This window comes from Dermochelys coriacea, chromosome 7 (genome assembly GCF_009764565.3).
Source record: "Dermochelys coriacea isolate rDerCor1 chromosome 7, rDerCor1.pri.v4, whole genome shotgun sequence".
Lineage (NCBI taxonomy): Eukaryota > Metazoa > Chordata > Testudines > Dermochelyidae > Dermochelys > Dermochelys coriacea.
In genome coordinates, this window is record NC_050074.1 from 32,519,618 (window position 1) to 32,536,613 (window position 16,996).

The 16,996-nt window shown below is 50.0% G+C and overlaps 1 protein-coding gene across 1 annotated transcript; it reads left to right on the forward strand.

Moving 5' to 3' along the window:
• Positions 1 to 6,931: 6,931 nt before the first annotated feature.
• On the forward strand, positions 6,932 to 13,732 carry BATF2 (basic leucine zipper ATF-like transcription factor 2). Its single transcript, XM_038409047.1, has 4 exons — positions 6,932 to 7,024; positions 9,192 to 9,284; positions 10,152 to 10,160; positions 12,629 to 13,732. Exons 1-4 carry the CDS (start codon positions 6,932 to 6,934, stop codon positions 12,803 to 12,805), a joined length of 372 nt encoding a protein of 123 aa, XP_038264975.1. The 3' UTR covers positions 12,806 to 13,732.
• Positions 13,733 to 16,996: the final 3,264 nt, after the last annotated feature.

A 16,996-nucleotide genomic window follows, 5' to 3' on the forward strand; every position in this document is an offset into this window, starting at 1 on the left:
CCAGGACAATTCCTGATGGGAAGACAATTCAGAACTACTGTTCCAACTTTGGAAAAGAACCCATCTCAGACATGACGAGAGTAGCCAAATCGGATACAAATGCTTAAAGTACTTATGATCACTTTTACAACAGATGTCACTCATTTAGAGAACTAACAGGTCTGTAACCTGGTGACCATGTTCATGTCAAATTGGATGGAGAAAAAGGAAGGACAACTCCAGGTGTTGTAAAGAAAAATAATTCAGTGTCCAGATCGTATGTAATTGAGCCTGACAGTGGAGAATGCAACAGAAACCATCAACATCTAGTTTGTTCCTCAGAATGAACAATCAACAGAGAAAACTCTACAGATGGCAGATGCAGAAGAAGAAGAAGAAGATTCAAGGATTCCAAACTAACCACAGCCAGTTGTTGCACCTAATGGACAGCCAGAAGACCAAGTTGTTATATATTCAGGTTGTGTAATTAGAAAACCAGTATGACTGAGAGACACTTAACAGACTGATACATACTGAATTTCAAAGACAATATGATAGTGTAAATATTGTAAATGAAGGAAAGTGGAACTTTAAAGAGGGAGCTGTAATGGGATGCTAAACTGTATTATATTGTTCTCCCACTAGGTGGCACTGAGTCTAAAATACCTTATTTAAAGCTAAAATTTAGCTATACCCAGCAGAGCATTCAAGGATCTTATGATAAACACATCTGGTGTGTATAAGCAGGGGCTGAGACCAGTCCATATCTGGTACAGGAGCATGACAAATAACAAGGTAACTCTGAGGGTGTTTGCCAGGAGTTCCTCCCAACCCTGAGGGGCAGCACTGGAGAAAGTATGAAGGTGCTTAGTTGAAAATGTAACAAGTGGGTGATGGAGGCTGCATCCTGGGCCAGTTAGAGGTGGGAGTCAACCTTTCAGTACTACTGAATGAGAGATGATAGGTAAAGTGGGATTAGATCAGGAAGGGCCTTCAAAGTGAAGGAAACCAGCTTATGTTTAATAAGATAAAGAACAGGAGGCCCGTGAAGGGGTGCAAAGAGAGGAGAGACTTGACGGATGTGATGGGATAGGAAAATGATCTTTGCAGCTGTGGTATTCTGAATGGATATGAGTGGGGCAAGATTGCATACGTCAGCATAGGCACCAACTTCTCCTGGTGCAGGTGGGTGCTCGACCCATCCCCGCCCCGACTCCACCCCTGCTCCGCCATCTCCTGTCCCTGCCCCACCTCCATTCCAACCCCTTCCCCAAAGTCCCTGCCCCAACTCCGCCCCTTCCCTGCCCCTATTAGACTCCTTCCCCAAATCCCCACCCTGGCCCCGCCTCTTCCCTGCTTCCTCCCCTGAGTGGGCCGCATTCCCGCTCCTCCCCACTCCCTCCCAGACCTTGTTACACCGCGAAACAGCTGTTTCACAGCGGCAAGCACTGGAAGGAGAAACGGATGTGGTGCACTCAGGGGAGGAGGTGGAGGCGGAGATGGGATGAGCTGGGGCGGGGAGCTTGGCTGCCAGTGGGTGCAGAGCACCCACCAATTTTTCCCTGTGGGAGCTCCAGCCCCAGAGCACCCACGGAGTCTGCGCCTATGTATGTCAGTGCAAGAGAGACGGATATTGCAGTAATTAAGACATGGGATGAGAGCCTGGATGAGCGTTTTAGACAGGCTGTATCTAAGAGATGTTATGCAGAAAGAGTCTGCAAGATTTAGCCATAGAATGGATATGAGGCCTTAGAAAGTGGTCCAAGTTGAAGATGATGTCCAAGTTACAGGCCTAAATGACCAGCAGGATGGTGTTATTGTCCTCAGTACTCAAGAAAGAAGGTAGCGGGGAGAGCTGGGGTAGGAAGATTATAGGAGCTCTGTTTTAGTCATGTTGAGGTTGAGTTTGACAGCTAGACATCAATGAGGAGATGTCAGAGAGACAGGGCAAGATTTCAGTTTGGACAGGAGTCAGGTCTGGAGCAGAGCAGTATCTGTGAGAGCCATCCACATAGAGATGGCAGCTGAATTTGTGGCTGAGATTACCAGAGATAAGGTGTAGAGGGAGAAGAGGTCCCTAGACAGGTTGGTGCCAATCAATGATTAACTAAGTCTCACTCAGTTCCTGGTAGTGATAAGAGCCTGCTGCATCCCTTTACTGGAAACACCAATAAAAATCTGATAAGGATATCAGCAAAAGTTAGGGTGCCTGTAGGTGGATGGGAACAGCTTGAAAGTGGTATGTACAATAAGCTCATAAACCCACAGGTATTTAACTCTCCTCCAGTAATGATTGGTTATAGTCAGTTGCAATGTGGTTGCAACTCCTATGATCTCTCTCACCCTAGAACCAAGGGTTAATGTGTACCCTGGTTTCAGAGTAGCAGCCGTATTAGTCTGTATTCACAAAAAGAAAAGGAGTACTTGTGGCACCTTAGAGACTAACAAATTTATTTGAGCATAATGCATTCGATGAAGTGAGCTGTAGCTCACGAAAGCTTATGCTCAAATAAATTTGTTAGTCTCTAAGGTGCCACAAGTCCTCCTTTTCTTTTTGTGTACCCTGGGCAATACCTGTCTTAGGTAATTAGATGGCCCCCATTACCATGGTATCTGAGTGCCTCACAGTCTTGAGTGTAGCGTTGCCCCTCTGGCCCAAAGAATTAGCCATTACCTGGGGCCTTGCAGTGCTGCTTCCATTAGTAGGAGAAATCAGTGAGATGAGGTAGGTCTATTCCTAGGTGTAATCTCATCTATTCTCAAAGAATGCACACAAAGTCCTGTTTCCCAGAATGCAGTAGAAACTAACAACAGCTGCTAGTTACCTTGCTTTGAAATTCCCAAGTCTGCCCCTCCAGTTGGCTCTGTGCCCAAAGAACCCTGCCTTGCTGCTTCCTCTCAGGGTCCCACTCACAACAACTTCTTCTTTTCCTGGCACTGGCCAAGATGACCCTCTACAACCCAGGAGAAGGAGCTTGACTGTGGGGCCTATCACAGTTGCAGGGTGACTGGATCTGTATTCCCTTTCCATGGCTTCTCAAGGTGACCCACTTACGTTTTCTAGCTCCCAGCCATTGCCTTTGTTGGGTAGAGACCTGCGTCTCTCTCTCTCCCTTCTGACCAGGATTATTTTTGCAGCTGCACCGGTCCCTGCCTCACACTGTGATATCCCCAGCAAGCCCATCTGCCGAAAGCCCAGTCCTTGGACTTTGCTCTCTCTATGAGGGTTATGAACAGTCTATTGCCAGCAGTTACAAATGACTGCATAACTCTTTCTAAGCAGGCACATTCAGTGATGAGCTGCCAAAATCTTAACAACGGATTCCCTCCTTACTCTACGAGGGGGTCGTTGCCCACCCCCGCCCCCCGGGACTCCTGCCCCATCCAACCCCCCTGCGTTCCTTGCTGCCCCCCCCCGGACCGCTGCCCCATCTCCCCCCTCCCCTGACTGCCCCCAGAACTGGGCAGGAGGGTCTTATGGGCCACCGTAGTGGGTGCCTACCCCACCCATAAGAGCCAGAGTCACCTGCCGGGGGGCGAGGTGGGGAGTCCTGGCAGTGCTTACCTGGGGCAGCTCCCAGGAATCATCCGGCAGGTCCCTCTGGCTCCTAGGTGCGGGGGAGCGTAGCTAGAGGGGAGAGCAGGGGGAGTGGCCGCTCCCCCCACTGATCACATCAAAAGTGGCGCCTTAGGCACTGACTCCCTGGGTGCTCCGGGGCTGGAGCACCAATGGGGAAAATTGGTGGGTGCAGAGCCCCCATCGGTAGCTTCCCGCCCCGCACCCAGCCCCAGCTCACCTCCGCCCCTGAACCCACCGCCCCGCTCTGCTTCGCCGTGGCCCCCCCAGCTTCCCGCAAATCAGCTGTTCGGCGGGAAGCCGGGGAGGGCTGAGAAGCAGGCCGCATCTCCCTACTCAGGCCGAGGGTGGCAGAGGTGAGCTGGGGCGGGGAGCAGTTCCCCTGCGTGCCCCCTCCCGGGTTACCTGCTGCGGCACGGGCGGCCCTCCTCGCGCCCCCCCCGCCTGAGCTCACCTCCGCTCTGCCTCCCTGGGACTGAGTGGAAAGCCGCCACTTGCTTCTCAGCCTGGCCCAACTTCCTGCGCGAACAGCTGATTCGCGGGAAGCAGGGTGGGGGGAGAAGCAGAACAGGGCAGCACGTTCAGGGGAGGAGGCGGAGGCAGAGCGGAGGTGAGCTGGGGCCGGGGGTGGGGCGGGGAGCTGCCGGTGGGTGCTATGCACCCACCAAATTTTCCCCTTGGGTGCTCCAGGGCTGGAGCACCTGTGGAGTCGGTGCCTAAGGCGCCACTTTGGGCTGGTTAAATTTAGAAGCCCTTTTAGAACCGGTTGTGCCTTGCGGAACAACCGGTTCTAGAAGGGCTTCTAAATTTAACAACAGGTTCTAGCGAACCGGTGCGAACCGGCTCCAGCTCACCACTGGGCACATTTATTCTTAAGGTAAAAGCGTTACAGAGAAAACATATAAAACTAATAAACAGATTTAAACACACACTGAACACACCATGAATCACCTATCAGTCTCACGGGGCCCTTGTAGCCCAAAGTCTTTCTAGCCCCTTCTCCGGGGTTGAGGGCCGTTGGACATAAGGTCCTGGCCAATCGCTGGATCAGAAAGAAGTCCTAGTGTCAGTTCAAGGTCATCCTTTTATACCAAAAGCCTTTTCCTTTGTCTCCCACTCTCTGGAAAGCCCAACTTGAGCCAGTATATGCAAACCCCTCCAGGGGTCATACCTCACTCGAGTTGTTTATCTTTAGGCCAGGTCTCCACCTGGAAATCAGGTCGGTATAACTATGTCACTCCCGGGTGTGAAAAATTCACACCTCTGAGCGACGCAGTTCAACCGACCTAACCTCTGGTGTAGGATAGCACTAGGTCAACAGGAGAATTCTCCCATCAACATAGCTACTGCCTCTCGGGGAGGTGGATTTCCTACACTGATGGTAGAATCTCTCTTCTCAGCCTGAGTAACGTCTTCACTGAAGCGTTACAGCAGTGCAGCTGCAGCGTTTTAAGTGTAGACTTGCCCTCAGTGATTCACCTTAATCACTCCCCACTGTTTGTAGTCCCTGTTGGGGCTGTAACCCACCCCCAAGGAGTAGAGCGCAATCATACATAAACCAATCATAGACTTAACACAAAATGGTCTCCAAAGATATTGCAGAGGACCTATTTCCGTTCTCTTGTTGCCTCACATCTCTGGGCAGAGTTCCTCTGGGAAGCATCTGCTAAGTCCTTGGACTCCTTTGTGGACGGCTGGCCGCTGTCTAGGGTTGCCAGGGAATTCTGATTCCCAGTCCCCACTGCCATGGGCGGTGGGTGAAGCTTCGCCTGGGGGAAGCTGGCTCCTTGCCCTGCCTCTTCTACCCATGACCATGCCCACACTCCACCCCAGCTCTGCCCCACCTCCCCCTTCCTGCTCGCCCCCCCCCCGCCACCACTCACCACATTCCTCCTCCATGAGGCCCCCACCACCCACCGCTTCCTGCGTCCCTCCTCTCCTCCACACACCCTCTTCCGCTGAGGTCCCTGCTGCTCGCACTCTCCACATCCCTCCTCTCCTCCCCCACACGAGGCCCCCCCCCATCCCGCACAGCATCCATCCTCGCCTCCACTCCCCTCCTCTGCAAGGCCCCCCCTGCCCAGCCCTTGCTGCAGAGCAGAGGTGGGCCCACCATGGCCCAGGCGTTTAGTGGTGGGGCAGCGGCAGCTGCGCCAGGGGAGGCTTAGCCTCCCCTGGCCTATTATACCCGCTGCCTATGCCCATTGTTCTAACCGCTAAACTGCCCCTCCCCCCACCACATACACTAGAACCAGCAAAGGAACCCAGGCGTCCTGCCTCCCAGATCCGTGTTTAAGCAACTAGACCTCACTGTCACTTTTTACTGCTAAATAGTAACAATATATCTTGAAGGGAAAGTATCCGCCATGGGACAGATCCTCGCTGGTGCAAATCCTGCATGAGCCTTCCCTCCTTTGGCTTGAAAGGATCTGCACTGATTTGCACTATCTGAGGATATGCCCTAGAAGGATATTTAAAGCTTGAGGACTTGTCTTCTTTACGAAAAAAGGGGGGATTTTAGCAGGCCTATACTCTCCTGTGGGAAAATCCTAGTGTGGGGACAAGGCAGGGGGAGTTTTCTTGCACGCACAGACACACACACACATTCTCTCTCTCTCTTTCTAGCAGGATGGAGTGTAGCATCTATCACCACTGGATAACCCCGTGTGAAAACTCCAAACCACCTGGCCTGTGCTGGGATTTCACCCTGCCTTCCTTACCATGGGATACGAACCCCGTCCCCACCCCCCCGGCTTCTCCCCTAGTGTGGCCCTGAGACCTGGGACTGGCTGCCAGGCCAGCAGGGTGGTGAGGAACCTCTGAACAGACCTGGGGACAGGGGCAATCATGGGCAGGAATAGGGTGACCAGATGTCCCTCTTTTATAGGGGCTTTGTCTTATATAGGTGCCTATTACCTCCCACCCCCACGCCCCGTTCCAATTTTTCATACTTACTATCTGGTCCCCCTAGGCAGGAATGAGGAACCAACTGCCTGCAGAAAAGTGAAAGCACTTAGGGAACTGGCCAGGGGACGCAGTATATTCTGTCTCCTGCCAGATAGGAGGAAGCTATTGGGCTTGCCCACAAAGCAGGAAATTCCAAACACGTGTCTTCCAGGCCAGACTTTTCTGAGCAAAGGGCTGGTTTAGGATAAATCGAAACTGAGGCTGGCGTCACGAATATAAAGGCTGGTGTCAAGAATGCACTGGGCTCTTAGGAGATGACTGGCAGCCTGTGCAGGAGAGCTTGGCCAGGCCAGCGAAGCACAGGGGCTGTTGGGATGGTCCCAAGGTACTAAGCGCACCTCTGCCCGAGGGCACACTTTTCCTTGGTGGTCTGTCACCTCAAGAGCTGACCCCATGCATGTCCACAGCATGGAGCGGTTTGGGACTAACCCTCTGTCCCAGAGCAGCACTAGCTGCCTCTCTGAGGACTCGCAGGATGGGAATATACTAATGGCTGGAGCGGTAAGTACAGAGAGAGCTGTGAGAGAGAGATTGTGTGAATGTGTGACAGAGAGAACTGTGTGAGTGTGCCAGAACTGTGCATGTGTGACAGTATGTATGTGAGACACAGAACTGTGTGACTTTGTGTGTAAGAGAGACAGAAAGATCTGTAAAAAGAAAAGGAGGACTTGTGGCATCTTAGAAACTAACAAATTTATTTGAGAATAAGCTTTCGTGAGCTACAGTTCTCTTCATCGGATGCATTCAGTGGAAAATACAGTGGGGAGATTTATATACATAGAGAACATGAAACAATGGGTGTTACCATACACACTATAACCAGAGTGATCACTTAAGATGAACTATTACCATCAGGAGAGTGGGGGATGGGGGGAGAGAGGGTGAACCTTTTGTAGTGATAATCAAGGTGGGCCATTTCCAGCAGTTGACAAGAAAGTCTGAGGAACAGTGGGGGGGGGGGGGGGAATAAACATGGGGCAATAGTTTTATTTTGTGTAATGACCCATCCACTCCCAGTCTCTATTCAAGCCTAAGTTAATTGCATCCAGTTTGCAAATTAATTCCAATTCAGCAGTCTCTATTTGAGCATAAGCTTTGATGAGCTACAGCTCACTTCATTGGATGTAGCTCATCAAAGTTTATGCTCAAATAAATTTGTTAGTCTCTAAGGTGCCACAAGTACTCCTTTTCTTTTTGCGAATAAAAACTAACACGGCTGCTACTCTGAAACCTGTCAAGAAAGATCTGTGTGAGACAGAGACCTGCGTGCGTGTGTGTGTGGCAGAAAACTGTGTGTGTGAAATGTGTGTGTTTGCCAGTGTGCGTGTGTGTGTGAGAGGGAATTATGCATGTGTGCAAGAGCATGTGTGTGAGAAAATGTGTGACAGAAAGAACTGTGCTTGTGTGTGTGACAGAGAGACCTGTATGTGTACGTGAGTATGTGTGACAGTGTGTGTGATAAACAGAGAACTGTGTGTGTGTGTCTGAGAGAGAGACCTGTATGTGTGTCAGTGTGTGTGAGAGAGAGAACAGTGTGAGTTAGAGACTTGTGTGTGTGACAGAAAATAGTATGTGTTTGTTTGACAATGTGTGTGTGTTTGAGAGAGAGAACTGTGCAAGAGCATGTGTGAGAAAGTGTTTGTGTGACAGAGACAACTGTATGGGTAGGAGTGTGGTGGTTTTGTGTGTCACAGAGAGAGAGATTGTGTGTGTCTGAACATTTGACAGATATTTGTGTATCTGAATTTGTGTGTGGTGTGTGTCTGCCTATGTGAAAGGGAGATTGTGTGACTGTGTATATAACAAAGACTGTGTCTGTGCCAGATTGTGTGTGTGTAAAAAGTGTAAAAGATGTGGGGAGACAGGTAGAGGGTCAGCTGTAGCTGTCTGTCACCCTGGAATAACCAATTCATGCCCAGCATTGACTCCAGATTCTCCTCAGGTAGTTGGGATCACAATAGGGCTCTGAGACTCTCCACAGTGCCTAGGTCACCTAGGAGCCCCAACCCACAGACAGTCGCTGGGCCTGTGCTCCTAAGTCTCCTGGGGGCTTTCAAAAGCCACAGCCCTTGTATGCATGAAGGAGAGTGCCCATGGTTGCCATGAGGCATAGCGGGATAGGCTCAGCCCTGATCAGATTCACCATTGAGCCATGACTGGTGTGTGTTCAAAGCAGCCAGTGCCAACAGCCATAATCCTATGTGTTCTATTTCCCCAGAACTCTGGTACTTTGTTGTTGGCTTGGGTTCACTTGGGATGATAAAGAGAAGAGAAGAGACACCTCCAAAGCCCTGAGCTCCCCTCCCCGGCTCTAACCACAAGACTCTACTCCCTCCCTGAACAAGAATAGAACCCAGGAGCCCTGACACAGTCTCCTGTTCTAACCACGGGATCCCACAGCCCCCTGTTTCTAGCCCCAGCACAGGCACAGTGTGGGTAGCAGCAGGCAGGTATCCTCCTTCTCCCCTTGCTCTTCCCGCTGGTTGGCTTCACTTCACCCAACTTCTAGGAGGGGAGAAGGGGTCAGCCCCAGTGGCCCATCCAGCCCTCGGCCCTCACTGCTAAGGGGGTGGGTTGGGGGATCAGCTAGTGCCCTCTGTTCTGGGGAGCCCCTCAGCTGAGGCCCAGCCAACTCATCTCGTGCCTCACTGGTTGATTTGTCTCCCAGAATTCTTTGGAAGAAAAGAAGCTGAAAAGACGTCAAAAGAATCGGGCAGCTGCCCAGAGGAGCCGACAGAAGCACACGGAGAAGGCGGAACGAGCTCCATCAGGTCAGTGGAGGGGGCTAAGAGTGACCAAGACAGGATGAAATATAGGGGCGCTGGTGCAGGACCCCCCCAAAGGGAAGGGCTCCCCCATTAGCAACTTAACAAGAATTGATGGTAGGAGTCAGGGAGGTCATAGGTGCGAGGACCACTGCCCTCTGGTGTAGGTGATCAAAACTGTATAACTACATGTGTCCTAAGGCATATACTTCTACTGGTGAGTGTCAGCACAAGTGGCAAGGCTCTGAGGTGGGATTCCTTAGTAAGACATGCTGGAACCACAGCCTTGGAGGAGGGAGGGTCTCACTCTCTAGCCTGGAGCATCGCTGGCTCTTTAAGACCCAAGCATGGGATGATGGGGTGAGGTGCCGTCCTGGCTATCCAGAGCCAAGGATGGGAGGCAGGATGAGGAACTGGGGCTCTGCAGATGGTTTCGTGCAGCACCAGAAAGTTGAGGTTTGTGAACCAAAAATAGCCACATGCATTAAGTGTGGCCCTGGGCCCCTCACAGTTTGCTGGTGTGGGATCTGGTGTTTTGGTGAAGTCAGTGCAGGCCCTGATCACAGCAGGAGATGGGAGTCAGGATAGTGGCTTTCTGTTCTCTACTCTGGGAGGAGAATGCACTTTAGTGCTAGGCTGGGGGAACACTGGGACTCATTTCTCCTGGGCTCAAACTGCCACCTTCATGGAAAATGATTCTGAGCCCTCTCCCTGCTCTAGCCCATGAGACCTCCCCCTTCTCTCCCAGAGCTGGGGCTAGAATCCAGGAGTCCTGGCTCCCAGTCCTGCATGTTAGTCCTTACATCACTGTATGCCCCGAAGAGCTGACAGTTTAGTTAGACAAAGGGTGGGAGGGGAAAGAGAGGCATAAAGTGGGGAAGGGACTTACCCAGGCTCACCCAGCAGGTCAGTGGCAGAGCTGGGATCAAGCTAGGAATGAGCTTCTCTGGTTTGTGCTAGCAGGAGGTCAGACTAGACACGATCATGATGGTCCCCTGTGGCCCTAAAATCTATGAACCCAGGTGTCCTGACTCCCAGACCATGCATACCCATTAGACTCTCACCGTCTCTCACTAGTCCTGTTCCATCGCATTGTAAGCTGCAGAATTTCTAGCCCTCCATTCTCTATTATATCCCCATAGCAAGGTACACAGGGGGTCTTTCAAACCATTCCCTTTGCATTCAATTGGTTAAGGAGACACCGTGTCTAGCAAGGACACAAGGCTATGTCCAGCTGAGCTGTCAGAGGGAAAGTGATAGCAAAAGCGCTCAGTGGTCTGGACTCTGGTAGGGAGCCAGTGAGAGACAGGAGACCTTGCACAGAGCAGGAACATAGGATGTGCCAGGCTGGCCCAGTAGCCTGTCTCTGACAGTGCCCAGCAACAGATGCATCAGAAGAAGGTGTAAGGTTCCCATAAAAGCAGCTATTCCTGTTCTCCATATCCATCTCCACACTCCTTTTTCCTGAGTCTTGCTAACCTCTTGGCCCCAGTGACCTGCTGTGGCAGAGAGTCCACAGTCAAATGTCATGTTGTATGAGTGAGCTTCTCCTTTGATTGATTGTGAATTTCCCCTCTTCAATTTAAATCGAACAGCCCCTTGTTCTTATGGTACGAGACACAGAGAACAGAAGCTCTGATTTCCCTTCTCTAGACTAGTCAGTATTTTAGAGACTTCGATTGTGCCCCCTCTCCTTTGTCTCCTTGAAACCCATCCCAGTCTTTTCAGAGAGTGTTTCAGGCCTCTGACCCCCCTGCTCATTCTGCAATATCCTTTTGGAGATAGGGTGACCAGCAGTGCACACAGAATGTAGCTCAGGTACCTGTCTCCACCCCATTACCCTAGTCATTGAGCATCTCACTGGCCTTAATGCATTTTTATTCTCCACACCCTGGTTAGGCAGTGCAGTGCTATTATCCTCATTGTATAGATGGGAAAAGTCAGACACATAGAGACTAAGGGACTTGCCTAAGGCCATAGAGGGAATCTGTGTCAGAGTAGGGAATTGAACCTGGGTCTCCCAACTGACTCTGATCACTACGCCCACCTTCCTCTGCTATCCAGTATTCCAGAGGAGGCCGCAACATTGATGTACAGAACAGCATTAGAAAATTTTCCTTATTATTCTTTACCCCAGGGCCTTTTTGGCCCCTCATCAATCCCTACACCTCATCTTCAATGCAATCAAGGTGCCTAAAAATCCTCAAGCACCATGCATGCGAGGGGAAGGCTGTGGATTTAAAGGCCAGGGAAGTGAGTGGCAGTGCTGAGGGCAATGCTAACACAGCCGCAGGGCACATACTGTGATGAATGTGCAGGCACAGCAGCATCCCCTCCTGGATAGAACCAGAAATATCCTTGCACCAGCATGATTATGTTATTGGCCATGGATTATCTACAATTTTTAGGGCCCAATTCTGTCCCTCTGCATGACCGTGTAAAAGCAGATATGGGGGTAACTAGGAGCAGAATTTGGCTCATGAGAGACAGTGACCAGCCTATTAACCCAGCACCCATGTCCTGCTGTATGGGCATTGATGTGAAAGCACCATCAGAGCCTGTGCCCCGCTGTTTGGAGTCAGCTGCGTACCCACTGTTGCTGTTTGCTATTCTGTGACTGCCACCACATCAACCACTAGGGGTCACTGGTGTTCTGCACAGAATTGGCTAGAAATAATTAATAGAGCTGATCTTCCTAATAATTAAGGAGAAGATTACATCATGGATTCCATGACTGTTAGAGACCTCTGTGACATTTTCCACTTCAGCCCTGAGGGGACAGGCTGGAGCTATCAGCCAGCAGGGGCCCTGGAGCTCCCAGCTGGCATGGGGACCCAGAGCTCCAAGCCATCGGTCCCAGAGATTTCAGCTGTGGTGGGGGGTCCCCGGAGCTCCCAGCTGCCATGGGTGGCCCCCAGCACTCCAAGCCATGGCAGCAGTGCATGCTGGACCCCTCCCCCCTTCCACAGCAGGGCTCAGGCTCTTCCCCACCCCGCTCGGGCTTCAGTCCTCCCCTCATCAGCCCTATTTTGTCACAGTTATTTTAATAAAAGTCAGGGACAGGTCACAGGTTTCTGTGAATTTTTGTTTATTGCCTGTGACCTGTCCCTGACTTGTACTAAAAATAACGGTGACAAAATATTAACCTTACTAATAATCAAGTAGTAAGAATGAGAACTGAGAACAGAACCCAGGAGTCCTGACTCCCAGCACTCCTCTCCCCTTGTACCTATTAGATTCCACTCCCTCTCCCTGCTGAACCTGGCCTCCTAGAGACCCATTATCCAGTGTGGCCTGAATTTTAGTCTAACTCCTTCTTTCTTTGCTTCCTTCACCCCAGCAACATGAGCAGCTGGAGCAGGATAACACAGCCCTAAAGAAGGAGATTGAGACCCTGAAGGAGGAGCTGAAGTACTGGACTCAAATGCTCAAGAACCATGAATCCACCTGCCCGGACATGCTGACTCCCTCCTTGCCAACACAGACGCCCATTCTGCACTGCTGGCTGAGGAGCTGAACCGGGGGATACAGTGACCCTGGCTACCCTTTGGGAGTCATAAGCTAAGGAGGTCTGTTAAACTGTGAGAGAAGAGCTGCTGCACTGAATCAGACCCATGGACCCATCCAGCCCGGTATCTCTCCCTCCCTGCTGCCCTGGCTCAGGCTCCACAGCCCATGTAGTTCCATCTTTGACCTCAGCCAGAAGCTGATGCTTGAAAGGACAGCTCCAAACCTAATCTGGGGGGTGGGCTGGTGAGTGGATGCAGCTTTGCTTCCTTCTAGGCAGCAGATCTCTCCACAACAATCAAACCATCTTCCTCAGATCATGGTTAGAGGGGGAATTCCTGACCAATCCCTGAGGTAACCCAGAATGGGATCAGGCACAGACAGAACCCAGCACAGTATGGGGAGAAGAAGACCCTGTCTGATGCTGTCTAACACTAAAGCCAAAACAGACTGGTGCCATGTGAGGAGACTCATAAAATTCACACTCCCAACCTCCAGCCAACACCTGACCTTGCTCTAGCCAGCCTGGTTCCACCCCCCTCCCCCCACAGAACTGGGATGCTAATCAGCTGGGATTCCCTAAAGGTGCAACTCAGAGGGGCTAGTGCTCGGTCCTATCCATTTAGCCCTCAGTGCAGCCCTGTTGCATTATGGTGTCCAGGCTTTTTCCCTAGCCTTAAGTACAGGATAAATTTTACCCTAAGGAGCCATTACCAAGCTGCTGTCTGGGAGGTTGTTTGTACTGAAAAGGAACTGTTATTTTCCTGGGTTCTTTGCTAACTGGGCACCATGTTAATGAGACTACGGTGAACTTCTGACATTTTTGTAAATGTCTGTTCTATGTAACAGACACTGTTTCTGCATGAGAGTCTATTGGTTTGGGGTTTGTGTCTGCACAGGTGTGAACCTTAAATTAAACTGGGTTTATTCTCTTGTATGAGGGGGTTCAGTTTTTGAGGCAGAGGCTCATTTATTAGAATGGTATATTATGAGCCAGGCACCCCATTATGGTGTACACATTAGCCATATAATCAGAGTCCAGGAATGTCACTCTCACAGGAAGGCCAGAAGGGACCACAGTGATTATCTAGTCTGACCTCAGGCACAGTGCAGGCCACAGAACCTCCCCCACATACTCCTGTGATAGACCCATAACCTCTGGCTGAGTTATTGAAGTCCTCAAATCATCAGACTAGATGATCAGAATGGTTCCTTCTGACCTTAGTATCTATGAATCTATGATTTAAAGACTTCAAAGGACAGAGACTTCACCCTTTACACTAGCTTAAACCTGCCTGTGATACACGCCCTAGACTGCAGAGGAAGGCAAAACCTCCCCAGACTCTCTGAAGACTATGATGGCTATAGAATGAGTGTGAAGCAATGGAAACAGCTACAAGCATGGCTGAGGGCTCTTTTTGTTCAGCAGGGCACCAGGTTGAGTCATGATGGGCTTTGCCATGTGGTACCATCCATTTTTTAATGAGTGCCTCCTTGTGATGCACAGCTATAGTAAGGCACTTATCTGTGCCATGGCAGGAGTCCTAGACCATTGGTCGAGTTACTTCTGAGATCACCATCCTTACTCTATAGCTATGCTGCAGTAACAATTTTCATTGGTTGTACGAGTGAGACTGTACAGATGCTGGATTACTTGGTTCAGCTACCACAATTTTGCAAAACTACCCCCACCCGCAATGCCACGCACACAGCCTCAGCACACATGCTTCACTCACGACTGACACATCAAGACAAGCCTTCCAGGATTGCCACTGTGAAACCTAGAACGGCTGTTGAGTCAGCACACAGCGAAGCAGCACCAAGCCTGGCTGAGAGTATTTTTCGCTTAGCATATCACCCGGTTCAATCATCCCTGGGCTGTGCGATCATCCCAACCGGTTGGGATGCTGGAGCCCAAAGGTTCTGAGGCAGTTGAAGTATGACAGCTGATCAGAGAAGATGGGCACAATAGGGCTGTGCCTCACTGCACCACAGTGGATAGAAACCCAGGGTCCCAAAAATACTACCTCCCTCTGTGGCTTTACTGCTGCTGTTCTCTATTTCCTGTTCACAAATACATGGCACTTTGTGCTGCATTAACATGTTTGCTGCTGCAATGTTCAGTGAATAGTAGACAGGCATACTGGGGAAAGCCTCCCACAGGTACTGAAATAATCAGATTCCAAGCCCTACAGAATTGGGCACAGTGCCCATACTTACTGGTATATGGCAGCACCGTTACCCATGCCACTCTAAGCTTTGGTCACACACACAATGCCACAAAGAAAGCTACCCTCGCTAGCCACAGAGAGGCTAAAGGAAGGAGAACACTAAGGAAAAATGCCACATGTACAAGCATGGCGTTTAGCTACTAGTTAGTAGCACAGTAGCATGTAGGATCAAAAACAAGATCAGGGCCCAACGGGGGTGTGTACATTAGTTGGGCTCAGACAGAGATCATGGCCCATATTATGATGTGTGCATTATTAGTATTAGGGTAATACCTAGGCACCCCAGCCAACATCAGGGCCCATGATAATATGTGCATTAGTAGTAGTATTATTACAGTAACATCTATTGAGCCCAATCTGCTTCAGAGCATAAACTCACCTCTCACTAATGGGGGTCAGGACGTCACTGTCCCTGAGGGCAGGTTATCCCCTAAATGCAGGGTTCCTTGCAGTTTCCTGGGAAGCAGCTAGTGCTGGCCAGTGTCAGAGACAGGATACTAGGCTAGATGGGCCAACAGGTCTGTACCTCCTGTAGTGTGACCAGCACCAGCTAAAGTGCAAATCCAGGAATGCCCTTTCTGGATGGAGCTTTCCAAGGGAAATTAACTAGAGCTAGTTGGGATCCGGAATCCCACTTTTGAGGAAGGTTCTGACATTGCAAATGTTTCATTCTGAATCTAGAAGCTGAATTTTGGAAGTTTCCTGAGAAACAAAAGATTCAAACACATTTTGAGTCATTTTGTTTCAACAAGGCAAAACTGCATCATTTCAACAATGACAAGTGCTTCGCTGAAACTTTTATATAATAGTAAAATTCACTTTACTATTGGTTATAATACTACATGTTCTATTTGTAACATACCATATATATGTTCTATTGGATATTTTAACATAATGTCTAAAAAAAATGAATCAAAAGAAGAAAGTAAAAATAAAACACTTATGACACTGATGGAAATTTCTCACTTTGTTTCAATGTTAAAAAAATACTTTCTGGTTCTGAGAATTTTTCATTTTTTTTTTCCTCTTCAAAAATGGAAAATTGTTCGGTGGAAAAATTTTCAACCAACTCCAAAATTTACCCTCACATACTGAAATACCAAGCGGAAATTCTCACACAGCCCACCAGCTTCTATCAATACCAACTCCTTTGTGCCTGAAATGCTGCCTTTTGTTTCATCCACTACCTTAGGATGAGATCTCTGCCAACCCCATACCCCTCCCATACTTACCTGCTGCTGGGAGACTGTAGACCACAGAAAGCCATCATTGTACCCTGTCCATTCACCACCCGGATTTGATTTCAAATGCTGCTTCCCACGTGGCCAGTTTGCTTAAACGGAGAGAAATTTCCACCTGATGTTTGCTGAGTTTCTGTGGGGCTGAGATCTTCCTGGTTCTTAGCTGGCCTGATGGATTTATTCTCACAGCACTCCCCCTAGTAGGGGATCACCGAGATTTGGGACATACACCCTGAAAGGCAAGTACAGTTAAATGGACAAAACTAGGTGTGACACAGAGGTGGTTCATTACTGTCAGCAACTCGTCAGGCCTGACACACACACTACACCCAACACACAGTTGTCATGATGTAGACCCAAAAGGTGGCATGTAATAGACCACTGGAAAACTAATAACTCCCTGCAACCGTCCTCCCTGTCAGGGTCAGGGTGTCACCTCTTGGTGGCATCAGGGAGTTGGTATGTGCAGCTGCCAGGTAGAATGACTGACGGACAATCACCCAGATACCAGTTCAGGTCTCCAAAAAGGAGGAATGGACATGTCAGCTGGTAGCCTCAGCCTCCTGGCTAGCATACAAGGCAGAGTCTAAGGCTCAGGTCCTGTGGGTGTGGGTGAAGCACTGCAATTGTCTACAGCCCTCTGCCTCCTACCAGGGGCAAATAGCAACAATTAAACTGTGCGTTGCTGGCCTTTGGACCTAAAGGTTAATGGGTGGCCAGCACGGAGCA